The sequence below is a fragment of the Cryphonectria parasitica genome (assembly GCF_011745365.1).
Source record: "Cryphonectria parasitica EP155 unplaced genomic scaffold M406scaffold_7, whole genome shotgun sequence".
Lineage (NCBI taxonomy): Eukaryota > Fungi > Ascomycota > Sordariomycetes > Diaporthales > Cryphonectriaceae > Cryphonectria > Cryphonectria parasitica.
The window spans coordinates 2,211,249-2,225,887 of NW_024468915.1; the positions used below are offsets into that span (position 1 = coordinate 2,211,249).

The window sequence follows — 14,639 nt, forward strand, 5'->3', positions numbered from 1 at the left end:
CTGAAATGAGCTAAAATCCGCAGCACTTACATTTCATGGAGACCTTCGCGCTGACCGCATGCATTTGACTTTATATAACCCAATGGTGATGAGGCTTTTGGGTTAAGTCATCGTAAATGGTGGCTGGAATGATGTACTGATCAAGGTGCACAGCCACACAAGGCCAGACTGCAGATGATTTCAACCCTATAGGCCCTCAGCAGACTTCTACTTCGAGTAACTACACTGGTAGAACAGTGCCTTCAGTCATCGACGACTTCAGGTATAGTGAGCCTGACGCGCTTCTCTGAACGCTCCGTGCCCCAAGTCTCAGGGGCCCTGACTTTACGAGATTTAAACAGTGAATCCTCTGGCAGGTTGCTTAGGATGCTGACATCATATTCACCGCTGAGAGTGTACAGAGAGAGGTCAATGTTGATGCTTGGGAACCTCTCAGAGATGAGGGTCCGAGAAAACGGCGTCTCCAGTCGAGGTGACTCCTCCGGCGACCATGGTTCGCATCCGACGAATAGCCAGCGTTTTTTCTGGAGGGTCTCGTGTGTCTCGCTCTCATAGTAATAATGCTTGTTGAGCTCGTCTAGGCTGCTGCTCAAAGCCAGGACTCTGTCGATCAGCGCTGGGCTTGGGTGATTGAGGGCTGTCATGGCTTGCTGGTCGACAGAGGCATCTTCTCCCTTCTCGAGAACCTCTTCGTGCTCTCTCTTGTCTTGTATGTATGTTGGAGCGGGATTGGTGGCAATTTTGGGAGTCATGGACTTGCAATTGATTCTGGGCTTTGATCGATCAGGCAGAACTGTTTTCTTCGCACTATTGTGATTGACAAGTGGGTTCAGAGCCGAGAAGAGGTTGGAGGAGAGGTCCTGTTGAACTTGAACTTGAGTTGAATGCTTCAAGTGAGCGTAGTAATCTATTGCGCGTTGAAGATTGAGCTTGTGGTTGGGTAAGGAGTCGGGTAACTGATGGCCTCGGCTGGTGGTCTTTGGATCCAAAGTCATGTTGCTGTGGGATGAAGCCAGTTAGCTCAGCTGGTTTACACGACAACCGTGATGAGGGTGGTCAGAATGAGAAGTATGTGACGAGGATCACCAGCTGAGTGAGTACCTTGCGGTCTGCGAGCGAGAGGCCCCGCGAAATGCATGGCCTGAACGTGTGAGGCCACTCATATTGTAAGGTTTGATCCGCTGCAGCGTTTACGTGAATTTGTTGGGAGGGTATGCAATAGCGGTCGGTAACGGTGGAAAGAATTAAAAGCGGCGGAGGAGATATGTTAAGAAAGGAAAGTTGAGAAAGGGAGGAAGATTGCAGAACGGATTCAACTTCTGGTGCTGCTCGTTTGAAGTGGCACCAACAATAGGAGCAAAGAACAATAGGTGAAATAGGACAGAGCTGGAACGGTCTAGTTGTACGCAGAAGGGCCATTTCTACGTCTGTATCGACGCAGTTGGGCACTGGTGGGTCATGTACGATAACTGACAAAGGTAGTTGATTTGGAGTCTGAAATACCTCACGCTGCCATACTTCAGATAACAATTCTATGGACGCCAATGCTAACCTCAAGAGTGTATCGCTTCGCAGCTGTCAAGCAGAGCAGTAGCATTCGGATGGGGGGAACATCATCAGCCTTTCAAGAAAACAGTATTTCCCCAGCTCTGAGGTGCATCTTAACAGCTCATCGGTCCTATCTCAGATACATCTCAGTTTCTTCATCTACAAATCACAATGAAGTACACGAGTCCTGGACATACCGTTACCTTCAGTTTGCCAGACTCGCTATGCAAATAAGTGATATTGATTACCACATATTGGCTACGATACATTATGGAATTGCCGACTGCCAAATTCGTCCGCAAATTGCAAAAAAGCGCTCTGTTGGACTAGCCATTGAACCTGCCAATCATGCGCATAGAGCCATCGTCTGGCTAAAGCAATTGTGTTTCACAGCACTGAGCGCAGGAATTATGGCGGACAAGATGAAAAAGAATATCTGGGTATCTTTGAGACGGTAAGGAAGAAAAAGGGGAGGGCCGAGGACCAAAGGTCAGCGACCTTCTGAACGCCAAGCCATGCTGAGGGATGAAGTCATGAGAGTCGTGCCGAGGAGTGGAAGCTGAAGGCCGTTGTTTAGAAGTTTGGCCGCCGTTTCCGTCCAGTATATTTGGAGGTGGCTTTGACGATCTTGCCCTTCCGTTCCATCTGCTCCTTTTTCTTAATAATCCAAGCCTTGCTGCCCTTCTTGATGTCACCCTTGCCCGCCTTGCCGTTCCGTCTCGCGTCCAAGACATCCACGCCGTCCATGCCATTCACCACACCTGTGATGTCTCCTCCGGTACCACCAACAGTCAGCACCAGATACACCTTGACGTTCTTGGTCTCGGGATCATCCTCCAGCAGACCAGCGCCGAACCCCGCCTTGACGGCAGCCTGGGTGATCATGTTGCGCTGCTTGTCATTCTTCGGGTAGAACTGACACACAGCCCTGCCACCTCTCTTGAGACTCGAGTACAGTCCGTTGAAAAACCTCGACAACCTCCCTTCGGGGCTCGTCTCGCTGCTCTCGGCATTGCAAAGCCATTGTATCGCGCTGATGCTGATTGCGGCGTCGAACGTGCCCGCGCGGAACGGCACGCCTTGTCCGATATCTGCGAGCAGGAGGTCACCCTCGACGTCGCGCTGTAGGGCCACATCAAGCATGGATGCAGAGACGTCCATGCCAACCCAGACGTGTGGCCCACCTTCGTCTTCTGGTACGGACGAGAGGATCTCGCCTGACAGACCGCTGCCGCAGCCGATGTCGAGGATCATGGAGGGAGAGTCTAGGTCGAGCAGCTCGAGAGCTCGCCGTGTCATCGTGGCCTGGATGTTCTGGATCCGGCTGCTGGTCGTGTATTTGCGTGCCTCGGTGTCATCGTAATGGACGTCGGCCGCACTGCGAGAAGAGAGGTTAGCAACTTCAATTCAAGCACACAAGAGGGGGATGCGCAGGACTCACAGCGTATCTTCTGGGCGAGACATCTTGCCGGTAGTTCCCAGCTATGGTGTTCCAAACTGTCGATCAGGTGAAAAAGAAATTGCACCTGTCAATTGTGCAGAAATGTACTTGTCACCTAAAGTTGCTTCGGGCTTGCTCTGTCGTTGAGAAAAATCCAGGCCCGGGGCCCAGTATAGTTCTTATCGCCTTATCAGTGCCTGCCACAGCATCCCCTGTCAGCGGGAGAAGCTTAAGCCAAGGGGGATCTCCCAGCTTTGGCAGGGGGGTTGCAGGGGAGGAGGAAACAGGAGGCAAGGGCAACGTCAGGGGTGACGCGATTTGTTGGCAGAGTGAACACGGTTGAGGATAGACAGCAAGAAGTGGGTGGTTTTCCCTTCACATAACCACCACCGTACTATGTACGATCAATAATTTCCAACGCTCGTTATCCAACATGTGGATTCTACCATTAGTTGGGATCATCGGGTCCATCCTGGGCTTCTGCTTTCTGACGTTGGCCATAGGTAAGTTGTTTACCTCCCAAACCTTGCTTCGGATCTCTCTTTGCTGGTGACTTTGATGCTAACTACCAGAGAACAGCTTCTGGGCTTTACTACCTTTCCGAACTTGTCGAGGAGCATACCGTCATCTCGAAGCGCTTGTTGACACGCCTCATCTACTTCATCATTGTCCTTCAGCTTCTACTATGCCTCGTGGATAGATTTCCCTTTTGGCTTACGATGCTGGGCATCGCCTCTCACATTGTCTACCTGGGCAACATGCGGAGATTCCCTTTCGTCACCCTGACAGACCCTCTCTTCATCACATCATGTGGTAGGTATCCCGTGTGCCAGCATGTTTCTACTTTTCCTTTCTCCAAACATCCTCGGCTGACTCGTTGTGCGTATAGTGCTTGTCCTCTTCAACCACGTCGTCTGGTACCGACATTTCTCCGCCCGCCAGAAGAACGCATACTCCAACGCATCCTCTTTCTACGAGACACCTGAAGATATGCCGAGTTTCACCGAGGTGGCCTCCTATTTCGGAATATGCGTGTGGCTGGTGCCATTCGCCCTCTTCGTTAGCTTGAGTGCAAGCGACAACGTGCTGCCGACGGAGAACCCAGCTGCCGCAGCAGCGGCAAGCGGAGACGGGAGCAAGAGGAAGGCCCAAGGTATGGCCAAGATGCTGGTTGATGGTGCCCGAAACGCGATCGGCGAGGTTGGGGTCATGGCGGGTTGGAAGAAGAGAGACGATGGGTTCTGATGTTGCAGGTACCAAACCCGGTCTCTGCTGGGATTTACAACAAGATGTAGGGCATATGAGCGAGCCCGCCATGAGAATGGCCAGAACAGAGCTAGGACATCTTCTTCAAGAATATGGGTATCGTCTCACTCGCCTTCAGGGTCCTGCCTGAGCTCGCTATGATGCATTCCTCCCGCATGCTTCAAAAAGATACCCCGGCCAATCTTCAAGTGCCTTGCTTGCGGACTCAACAAACCATCCTGCATCGGCCAGAGATTCACCGGAGGGGAAAACGGCCCTTCGGTCACCTCACTCACTTCTTTCTCTGTGTTGCTGGATTTAGCAGACCTTGCACAGTTGAAAGCTGTCTGCAAACAACACGCAAGGCGAAGCATCGGAAGTCGGCAGCATTATCACAGGTGTGACCTTTGCAAGAAAGAAGAGGTTGGACAATGTCATACACATATATGAGATTGTGGATCGGATGAATTGAGACTGCTCTCTGCGATATGCGGCCCTCGTGCAATCCTGAACGGCGTCAGCCCAGATTTCGTACAGCGCGGCACAAGCGCAGGGCAGCTCAGCGTTCATTGGGCTTCATTGTACAGTTTGGGTTATTTCCCACGCACGCGGTGCAATGGTTTGGGCTCGTCCGGGATGTCTGCCATCAACATGATGACAGTGATGCATTCGCCTAGTCCAGCCCCCATTGTGGCCCATGATATTAGGGCGGATGGACGACGGCACTTGTAGGGCACCACTGACAGACTCGATTGGCTCAGCCGTCCGGTCTCAAGCAAACATTAATACACCATTCCTTTTCTATACCACCTCGATCGACCGGCTCTAATGATGCCTGGTTTGACGGGTAAGGTCACACTCTGGACACGATATCACAGACAAGAGCAAGTACCCCTTCTTCGAACAGTAATCAAGCACTCCGAAAAGACGCCATGTTCAGCTACCATCTTGCGCACGATATCACAATCGCTGGCGGCACTTCTCACGGAACTGCTTCTGACAATGGGCACCTAGTAGCGGGTTTCAATCGAAATAGCCATTTACCAACTATGGGGTATTTCGAGCAGCAAAGAATCTAAACGAACAGACAGGCCCAACGGCTTTTGAGACGAATTTAGTTGAGAACATGGAACACAACATCGAATACCAACAATCAAATCAATCCCAAAAGAAAGAAAGAAAAAAAAAACAACAAAAAAAACAATATCTCCATTCTCAAACTCCCCCAGCCCGTTATCACCGGGAATCCTTGGCTCCTCTTGATATCGCTCTCCTCGAGCTTCCAGAACCTAGTGACCGTCCACTATGATGAGGGGAAATTCTTGGGAAGTCTGCCGATTGTGACTGTTGAGTAATGTTGGACTCCCTGTCGAAACGCGAACTGACCGCCGCCGTCGACCTACTTTCAACCAGCAACATAGCAGTCTCGCGACAGGCGTCCTTATGATACTCATTGGTATCTGCGATAGTAACATCCGTGTCACTCACAGGCGCTGCGTCCTTTCTTTGTGCTGGATGCTCAATTGTAGGGACTCGGAAGGACTCGACGCCATCCCAGCAAGCCTCGCTAGGGGTCTCCGAAAGCCAGCGCTCCATTGGAGTGGGCTCAGTGTTTTGTATTGACGCTCCGCTATGGTCTTGGACAAGGAACAATGTACTCGAGAATCTGTCGATGTGAACCCAGGACGTGTAATATGTCGTGTCGTCTTCAGTGATGCGGGCCTTGTCGACCGGACGATCCGTCATCTTGAATATAGGTTGTGCCTGGCTACCCTGAATGGGGATGATTGCAGGAGGTTAAATGTCGCAGAGCATAACAGCAATGAGCGAGTGCTGTGAAAGGAAGAAATGGTCTCTTGGCGCCAGAACGTCTCATGATCGATGCAGAAAACAGCCTCGTACTTTTATACTCGTTATCGAATCTCTCTTGGCCCCTCGACGGCTATTTTACGCGCCCTTTGGAAGCGCGGGCTTGTCTTTCACATTCCTAGCTCTTCTCCTTGAAAGGGAGACTATAGGGAGGCACCACCAGCGGCAAGCCAATGAAGAGATGCGTCTGGAACAGGAGTCGTCCAACTCTGCGCAACCGTCATCAAACAGAACAAGCGTGCTGTCACGATACCTTTGCTGCTCGAGATGCTTGCCTTCTTTCCGACGGACGGTACAGAGCAGACAGAGATGCCTTGGCGAACTGGGGCTCGATGGTTCGCATTGATGGGGAAAGGTCAGACGAGCAGGCCCTTTCAGCCACCTCAATTACGGATCTCTGCTGCTGGTGCTGCTGGTGCTGCTGGAGCTGTCCTGCAGTGAAACGACTTGACGTGGTAGGAAGGGTGTCTGGCCGTTACTTGGCCAGAGCTCCTTTGCACGAAGGAGGTGCTTATGAAGCTCCCTCTGGAAGAAGGCTTTCGTGAAGATGGCCCTCTTCCTGGTCATGACTGGAAACGGCCCTGCACATTTTGCAACAACGAATCACCTGGTCACAAGTTTACATGCTGGAGGGTATAGACACTTTTGCTGGGATTGTATCAACTAAAGTCATCAAAGATATGTACACAGAAGAAGGTGTCATGACATCCCAAGACCGTACGCTATGGGTCTTCCAACCAACCAAACAAACGAACAATAAACAACCTCTGGACACATGTTACTGAACACGGAAAAACACACTCACATCCCTTACTCATAACCCTCGGCACCAGTGTTTTACAGCTGAGCCAGCTGAGGAGCCGCACGCCTCTTCTTGCACTTCTTGGCGGCCGCAGAGCTGGTGGAGGAGGTGCTGGCGGCAGTGGTAGTGGCAGCCGAGGACGAGGACGAGCTGGCGCTCGAGGCGGTGGTGGTGGTGGTGGTGGTGGTGCTGCTGCTGCTGCTGCTGGTGGTGGTGGTGGAAGCCTCACCGAGGAGGACCTTGGCGGCGTGCTCGGCAACAACCATGACGATAGCCTGGGTGTTACCAGTGGGCAGGTCAGGGTGGACGGAGGCGTCGACGACGTAGATGTTGTCGGTGCCCCAGACCTTGAGGTTGGTGTCGACGACCGAGGTGCCGTCGTTGGCGGTGCCCATGCGGGCAGAGCCGACGTAGTGGTCACCCTCGCTGATGTTGTCGGTGGCGATGAGCTCGGCGGCGGTGGAGGTGACGGCCTCAAAGGGCGAGCCGTCGGCGGCGACCATGCTGATGAGCTTGTTCATGAAGTTTGTGATGGCGGAGATGTCGGCGGTGGTCTGCAGGTAGGGAGTGGTGGTGATGGCGGTGGCGCCGTCCGAGGTCATCTCCAGCACGCCGTGCGAGGTGATGCCGTGGGTCAGGTACGTCTTGATCTTGATGGTGTTGTTGGACGGGGCAAAGATGGTGCCCTGGACGTAGTAGGTGCTGCTGTCGTTGGCGGTGGTGGTCGTCCAGAAGTTGATGCGCTGGCCAGACTGGGCCAGCAGGCCCGTGGACTCGTCGTTGAACTGGGCCGCCACGGTGGCGTTGGGGCTGGTGAAGGCGGTCGAGGGCAGCGCCGCCAGGGCGTCCTTGGTGGTGAGCTGGACCGTGAAGATGGGGTGGTCCTGCAGGTACTGGCCGACGGGCAGCTCGATCCACTCGGACTCGTCGGGCAGGGTGACGTCCACGGTGCCGCTCTGCACGGTCTGGATCTGGGCCTTGGGGCCGATGCCCGAGTTGATGAGCATGCGAGGCGTGGACAGCGCACCGCCGGCGAGGACGACGCTGCCGCCGGCCTTGAGGTTGATGATCTGGCGGTCGCCGCTGGCCAGCTCGACCTCGACACCCGTGGCGGTGGTGTTGTCACGGATGACGCGCACCAGCTGGGTGTTCAGGGACAGCTTGAAGTTGGACTTGGCCTGGGCCAGAGGGAGGTAGTCGCGGAGGGGCCCACCGCGCAGGCCGTCACGGATCAGCCAGGGCGGGTGCGAGTAGACGGCCTGCTTCTCGTTGGGGTAGGCCAGGGCGTCGGTCTGCGAGAAGCCGTTGTCGTCCAGGAAGCTGGACATGATGGTGAAGGCCTCCTGGTCCACACCGGTGCCGTTGGCGAGGATGAAGCCGGGGGAGCGGTCGTAGAAGGACTCGGCAGACGAGGAGACGTCGGACCACTTCCAGCCCGTGGGCCACTTGTCGTCAAAGTCGTGCTCTGCGGGCTTGACGAACATCATGGCGTTGACGGCCGTGGAGCCGCCCAGCAGACAGCCAGCCATGCCGCCCGTGTCTGTGCAGTACTCGGAGGTGTCAGAGGCGGTCGTGAGGTAGTAGTCCATGCCAGGCACGTCGTACTGGGTGACTGTGTCGTTGTAGGACATGGTGTCTTCGCCTCCAGACGCGTAGGTGGAAGCACCGCCGCGTTCGAGGAGGAGGACAGACGCGCCCGACTCAACGAGGCGCTCGGCGACAATGATACCAGCGCCACCACCGCCTGCGACAATGTAGTCGTAGGTGGAGTTGCTGGTGGTGGTAGTCACGGTCGTGGTGCTGTTGCTGCTGCTGGTCGTCGAGTTGGAGGCGGTGGAGGACGCAACAGTGTCGGCCAGGTTGGTGGTCGTGGCCAGGGCAGCCCAGGTGGCATAGTCGGACGACATGGAGTCGGTGATGCTGTGGGCATACTCGCCATAGGCGTTGGAGTGGAAGTTCAGCGTGGCATCGGAACTGCTGGTGTCGGTGAGGGCCGTGACGGACTGGGCATAGCCAAAGACCTTCTCGGTGTCGCTGGCGCCAAAGGAGATGGAGGTGCCCGTGGCACAACCCTTGCACACAAAAGTAAAGGCCCAGCCCGTCGAGTTGATGGAGGTGCCCGTCGAGATCTCATAGATGCCCATGGACGAGTTGCTGATCTCAGGCGGGTTGCTGTACCCTGTGGCCTCACGCAGCGAGGCCACAATCTTGTCGCCGTCGACCCATGCACAGATGAGCAGGGCGTTGGCCATGGCGCCCGTCATGGACATGGCTGCGTAGCCGTCGATGGACGACGATGCCAGGTAGCCGATGAAGTCACCGGTGTAGGTCTCGGGCGACGCCAGACCGAAGGCGATATCTCCCTGGTTGTAGTAGGAGAACTCGATACCCGAGTTGGAGTCAGTCCAGTTGACGGAGGACTGGCCCATGACACCGGCAGCCAAGGTGGCCGCGGTGAGGAAGGACTTGAAAGCCATGTTTTCTTCTTCTTTGGTCCTATTCAACAGATCGTTCACGCCTAACAAGCCTTGCTTGTGTGGGGGAGATAAGAGAGAAGGAGAAGAGGTTAGGAAAGAATGATAAGGAGGGAATGAAAATGGCTCTGCCACAGAAAAAAGAACGTGTTTCAAACGAAGAGAAAGAATGACTTCGTTGAAAGAAAGAAAGGTAAAAGAAAGAAAGTGAATGGTTTGGTTCAACCAAGCAAATACCGACTTGCGATGAAGGATAGAGAGGAAGAGAAGAAGGAAGAAGAACGTTTCCCTGGACGAGATCGATCAGAGACCATCCTTCTTTTTATTTTCTATCATCATGCATCGTGCCCCCCTCCCCTCACTCCCCTATTGCGGCTCTTGAGCAAACAACCCCCCCACTCCTAGGTCTACGGAGCATGAGGCTCAATTCGGTACAAGGTCTGCACCGAGGCTATGGGTCGTCATGGTCCACTACGCCGGCCCTTCATCACCGAACTGACACGAAGCCTCACCAGGCCAGCCCTGACATTGGAGTTCATGGTCTAGACCCACACTACTATATACACTGAAGGAGAGGGGGAGGGGGCAAGGAGAAGGGGGCCTTCGAGAAGGAAGAAGGTGTGGGCTGTCGAAGCGAAGAGTCTACTGGAGAGAGAGAGAGAGGGAAGAAGGGGGGAGGGGGTGCAAAGAGAGGGCATTGACTGAAGTGCTTAGCCAATAGCGTGTTGTATAAAGAGGACAGGCAACCCAAATCGGGAAGGGCTAAGCAATGTATGAAAAATCCACCACTGATGCACGAAGGAGACGCTCATCGTCGACCCATATTTAGAGTCACAGTACTACTATGTCCATAGAGGAAACACTACTTGCTGGCAGGATGTTACCGAAGGGCCTAGCGAGTCTGGGCCCTGTGGTCCAAGTTTCGAAACAAGTTCAAGCAAACGAGGTCCGGGGGGTGGGCAAAAACCTGGATGGGCCCTTGTATAAATGTTCACCCGAAAGGGGGGGGGGGGCCAGCAGAAAAAGCCTTGGCGGAAAACAGCTAACACGAGATGGGTCTGGTTGAAACAAAGTGGGCGGCCATTGTAATAAACAAGCGACGGCGCGATTGTTCCATGGGGAGCCACAATAAATATATTACCTCTGAGAGGGGGAGATGCTTGTGCCCAATGACGACTCTGCGATTACTTTATGTGCATCTGTCTCGTCGGCCTTGCGGATCTTGGCCGCAATTTCAGTTCCAGGGTGGGGGTCCCGGCGGGGGCAAACGCGAGACGCATGAACTCCAGTGAAGGAAAAGAACAAGAAACAAACCAAACATATTGGAGGGGGAATAGCTTGTCAATCCTTTGGGGTGGGCGCTTGATGACGATGGATTTGTTTCGTGTTGATGGGGAGAGAAAACCCTTGCTTGACCAAGGCCAGATGGATTTTTTCACAGGGCGCATTTCGATCACAGATTGAGTTTGCCAGGAGTGTCCCAGCAGCCAGAAACAAAGTGAAAAGTAAAAGAAAATCTCTTTTGATCCTGGTTTTTTTTTTTTTTGTTTTGTTTCTTTCTTGCGCTTACAACTTCGAATGCCATCGCAAGGTTCGAAAAATGACCTAACTACTTGGACAAGATTAGACTTTAGTCTCGTGCATAATTCGGAAACCGACCGACCTTAAATGTGATTTGACGATCTACACAAAGGAGGGGTGGGATCCCCACCTCGTTACCATTCTTTGCGTATCGAAGCACGAGTGTGTCGTCTGGCTTACCTTGATACTCTATATAAATTAGACTTAGGACGCCTTTCGGCCAAGTATGCATGTCAGAAATAAGCTAGAATCCTTCTGTGAAGGAGTTTGCTGGATAAATGGCTGCCCATTCTATGGGATTTATCATTTGGGAACAAGGCAGGCTCGGAAAAGCATGCGCCGGCGCAAGCTCGCAAGCCGCCGTATCGCCGGTCTCTGGATTCTCTTTTTTTCTATCGAATAGTATGAAGGTCAGGTGCGACGATCTTGGGCACGTTCTCGTCCATTACCTACGTGGTACCATGGTTTCGTTGAAGATCTTTTTTGTTCTATTGAATAAGTGTTGTCTCTCGCGCGTGCCTAAGCGTTGACGACACCTCGGGTGTCTCGGCTCAGCGTCGTATTTGCGTCGCCAGTGTGTGTTTTGATGTAAGCCTCAAAGGGTAAGCCGGGATGATCTCAGTCTCCATGAGACAACTCTTTACCGTGATGAATATGAGCATATAAATAGGAAAAGGGAGAGAGAGAAAAAGCATGTCTACTAATGGTCTCGACCATGATCAATGGTAGATTAATTCTTACTGTACATTACACACTATCCTCGTCAAAACCCCATGGAACCATTCAAGCTCACGCTATCCAACGGCGCAACCTTGACGGGCCTGCATCATCGCCCAGCCCCATCAAGTGCAGCCTACGCCGCCATCGCAGATGAAAAAAGGCCTCTCTTCGTCGCGATCCACGGCGGTGGCTATAGCTCGTCATACTTCGACGCCGACCCAAGACATACCGCCTCCCTCTGTAGCACCGGCCTCGGCGTGCCCGTCGTTGCCATCGATAGGCCTCTGTATGAAGGCTCGACGTCCTTCTACCCCTTGCCGGAGGGGAAGTCCTACCACCAGGTGTTGGCGCACTGGCTGCATCACTACATCTTGCCGGCGGTATGGAACCACTTCGGCCAAGGGTGCCGCGGCGGCATGGTCCTCCACTGCCACAGCCTGGCCACGCCGAGCGCTGTGATGGCCGCGGGTCTAGTCGCGCAACAGCAAGCCCGGGGCGAGACGCCCGAGTATACGCTAGTCGGCATGACGATCTCGGGATTTGGAACGCAGAATACGCCTACGACTACGGCGCACTCTTTCCAGCCTCCTATGGATCCTGCGCCTTTCTTCTCACCACCGCTGCCTGCCAAGGCGAAAGATGACAAGATGATTCCTGCGGGCACTGTGGATCCTTCGATGTATGCACTGACGGAGATGCTGGACAAGCCAAGGCCCTTTGCCGAGGTCGCCGAGTACAGTGTTGTTTGGGTGCTTGCCGAGGGGTGGCGGCAGCTGTGTGGGATGGTTGAGGTGCCGATCCTGATTGGATTGGCGGAGCACGACCCGCTGTGGATGGGCACGGAGGAGCACGTCAGAGAGTTTGCCAGCGGGTTTACTGGGAGTGACAGGGTAGAGGGAAGCGTGGTCAAGGGAGCACCGCACTGTATTGAGTTGAGTTATCTGGCTCAGGGTTGGTATGCTAGATGCTTTGGATGGGCTCTGGAGTGTGCGGCTGCTGCTGCTCTGAAGAAAGAAGGGGGAAAATGAACCCTCGAGCTATGATATAGTCTGGTCACCCAATGAAAACAAAACACCGCTACCTACATAAACCTATTCTCGATTGATACAGGCTGGCAAGACTCTAGGCAACGGTGACAGGCGTCGCAGGCTTCTCAGGCTTGTCTCTGTACTGAAGCTTGGCCCTCATCTTACGATACTCGTCCTGCCTTATTGGGGGGTATCTGGCAGGGTTCGTCTGACTTGCGCATGCCGGAATGCACTCGATGATTGATGCTGGATCAGGAGCGACAAAATATGGGATAGAATATCGAGCTTTGGTCATGGCCTCCCCTGCTGCTGCAGGCCTGTCGGCAGCAACAGGTGGCACAGTGACGCGATGCAGTGTTGACTTGAGATAGTCTGGAAGTCCGAGTTAGCTCTCGAATATTTGCAACGAGTCATTATAATAGATGGATGGCTACTACTACACACCGTTGCTCCACCGCATCAGCAGGTCGCCAACGTTCATCACCAGAGCCCCTTTCACAGGCGTGGCATCCACAAACTCACCGGGCTGCTCAACGTTCTCGACTTGCAGCCCACCGCAATCATCCTGGAACAGCATCGTGATGGACCCCCAGTCTGAGTGCGCCGGCATCCTCGCCAGAGCATTACTCGACAGCTTGGCAGTCTCGACGGGAGGGTAGTGCAGCAGCCGCAGCTGGTTGTTCTGCCCGCTGTGGTATCGCAGGAAGAAGCTCTCGTCATCGAGCCCAATGCCGATGGCCATCGCCTTGAGCAGCTCCTTGGCCGTGTCGAACAGGCACCAGTAGAAGCCTGTCGTGAACTCCCGAAAGCCGGGCAGAACCTCTTCTGGCAGCCACTGGTTGGGCTGGGATGCCAGTGTCTCGCTCCCGATCTCGTATGACTCCTTGCAGTCTTGCACCTGGCGCAGCTGTGCGTCCTCGTCGTCCGAGTCGGCCCCGTCCTCGTGGACGTACTGGGTGACCTTCTCGAGGCCCGGCCAGGAGTAGCCTCGGTGAACCTCTGGGCCTGGTGGATGAGGTGCTCGCATCTTGTCTTCCGAAGGAAGATCAAAGAGCTTCTTGGACCATGAGAAGGCCTCCTGGAGAAGGTCTTCGGACACGCCGTGGTTGATGATGTAGACGAAGCCCACGCGTCGGCATGCTCCGGCGAGATCATGTGCTACTCGCTTCTTGTCCTCGACGGATCCGTTGAGCCAGTGGCTGAAGTCGATGATGGGTAGCGATGCCATGGAAATGAGAGCCCAAAATAGACAGACAGGTGGCTTTGTGGTGGGTTGGTTGGATTTGAATTTGAATGTTTCAGTAGAGAAGGCGTAATGCTTGACAAAGATAGGGCGCGGGGTCCTTGTGTTTGCCACAGGTTACTTTGGAGATAAGACGCGTGTGACTATCTCTGCCTCCGACCCACGACTTACTAAGGTTGGTATGAGCGCCAGCCAACGAAACTGTTGGGCCTGATCATGCACCTTGGGGAGGAGAAACAAATAATAAAGCCATTTGCACCACCTAATTCACGGTGCAATTAAACCATGATCAGAATCAAATCTTGCTTACTGGCACAGACTGGCGGACTCATTGTAACGGAAGTCGATTCCTGGAGACGAGGATACTTTATGGGGAGACAAGTTCTCGAAACCCTGCTGGGACGAATTGACTGCTGAATGTATAAAGCGAACGTCTAATTGCTTGATGAAGCCACAACAAAAAGGAACGTGGCGTTTCATACGGTATGGGCACCATCCTCGACTGGGGCGACTGGTAAATGTCTGATGCGTATCTAAGTACTTATTCGACAGGTAACTAAGTACAAGAAAGACAGACTTTCTCCCCATCATACGTCCCTTAAATCGGGATCACAGACTTGACTGCCGACTGCTTTTTATTTACTCGGGTAGGTACTTACTGAGGACTGTAGACAAGATGTTCGCTGCT

General features: G+C 53.7%; 5 protein-coding genes across 5 annotated transcripts; 1 reads left to right on the top strand and 4 right to left on the bottom strand.

Moving 5' to 3' along the window:
* Positions 1 to 242: 242 nt before the first annotated feature.
* On the bottom strand, positions 243 to 1,163 carry M406DRAFT_72684 (uncharacterized protein; the record flags this gene model as incomplete). Its single annotated transcript, XM_040925563.1, has 2 exons — positions 243 to 999; positions 1,102 to 1,163. 2 exons carry the CDS (start codon positions 1,161 to 1,163, stop codon positions 243 to 245), a joined length of 819 nt encoding a protein of 272 aa, XP_040773683.1.
* Positions 1,164 to 2,121: 958 nt separating this feature from the next.
* On the bottom strand, positions 2,122 to 3,012 carry M406DRAFT_341872 (S-adenosyl-L-methionine-dependent methyltransferase; the record flags this gene model as incomplete). The annotated part of the gene is made up of 2 exons (XM_040921712.1): positions 2,122 to 2,926; positions 2,990 to 3,012. The coding sequence occupies 2 exons, from the start codon at positions 3,010 to 3,012 to the stop codon at positions 2,122 to 2,124; spliced, it is 828 nt and encodes a 275-aa protein (XP_040773684.1).
* A 410-nt stretch (positions 3,013 to 3,422) lies between these two features.
* On the top strand, positions 3,423 to 4,234 carry M406DRAFT_264608 (DUF396-domain-containing protein; the record flags this gene model as incomplete). The annotated part of the gene is made up of 3 exons (XM_040917673.1): positions 3,423 to 3,492; positions 3,569 to 3,802; positions 3,879 to 4,234. The coding sequence occupies 3 exons, from the start codon at positions 3,423 to 3,425 to the stop codon at positions 4,232 to 4,234; spliced, it is 660 nt and encodes a 219-aa protein (XP_040773685.1).
* A 1,303-nt stretch (positions 4,235 to 5,537) lies between these two features.
* Positions 5,538 to 5,980, bottom strand: M406DRAFT_72687 (uncharacterized protein; the record flags this gene model as incomplete). Its single annotated transcript, XM_040925564.1, has 2 exons — positions 5,538 to 5,578; positions 5,638 to 5,980. 2 exons carry the CDS (start codon positions 5,978 to 5,980, stop codon positions 5,538 to 5,540), a joined length of 384 nt encoding a protein of 127 aa, XP_040773686.1.
* Positions 5,981 to 12,604: 6,624 nt separating this feature from the next.
* Positions 12,605 to 13,995, bottom strand: M406DRAFT_357559 (Clavaminate synthase-like protein). Its single transcript, XM_040923712.1, has 2 exons — positions 13,153 to 13,995; positions 12,605 to 13,080 (listed from the first exon to the last, which is right to left on the bottom strand). The coding sequence occupies exons 1-2, from the start codon at positions 13,934 to 13,936 to the stop codon at positions 12,803 to 12,805; spliced, it is 1,062 nt and encodes a 353-aa protein (XP_040773687.1). The 5' UTR covers positions 13,937 to 13,995; the 3' UTR covers positions 12,605 to 12,802.
* Positions 13,996 to 14,639: the final 644 nt, after the last annotated feature.

What these genes read in the sequence shown, in the direction of transcription:
- M406DRAFT_357559 (XM_040923712.1), bottom strand. Translation starts at nt 13,936, where the DNA reads ATGGCATCGCTACCCATCATCGACTTCAGCCACTGGCTCAACGGATCC. An exon ending in GCTGATGCGGTGGAGCAACG is followed by an intron (nt 13,081 to 13,152) that starts GTGTGTAGTAGT and finishes TCGGACTTCCAG; the next exon opens with ACTATCTCAAGTCAACACTG.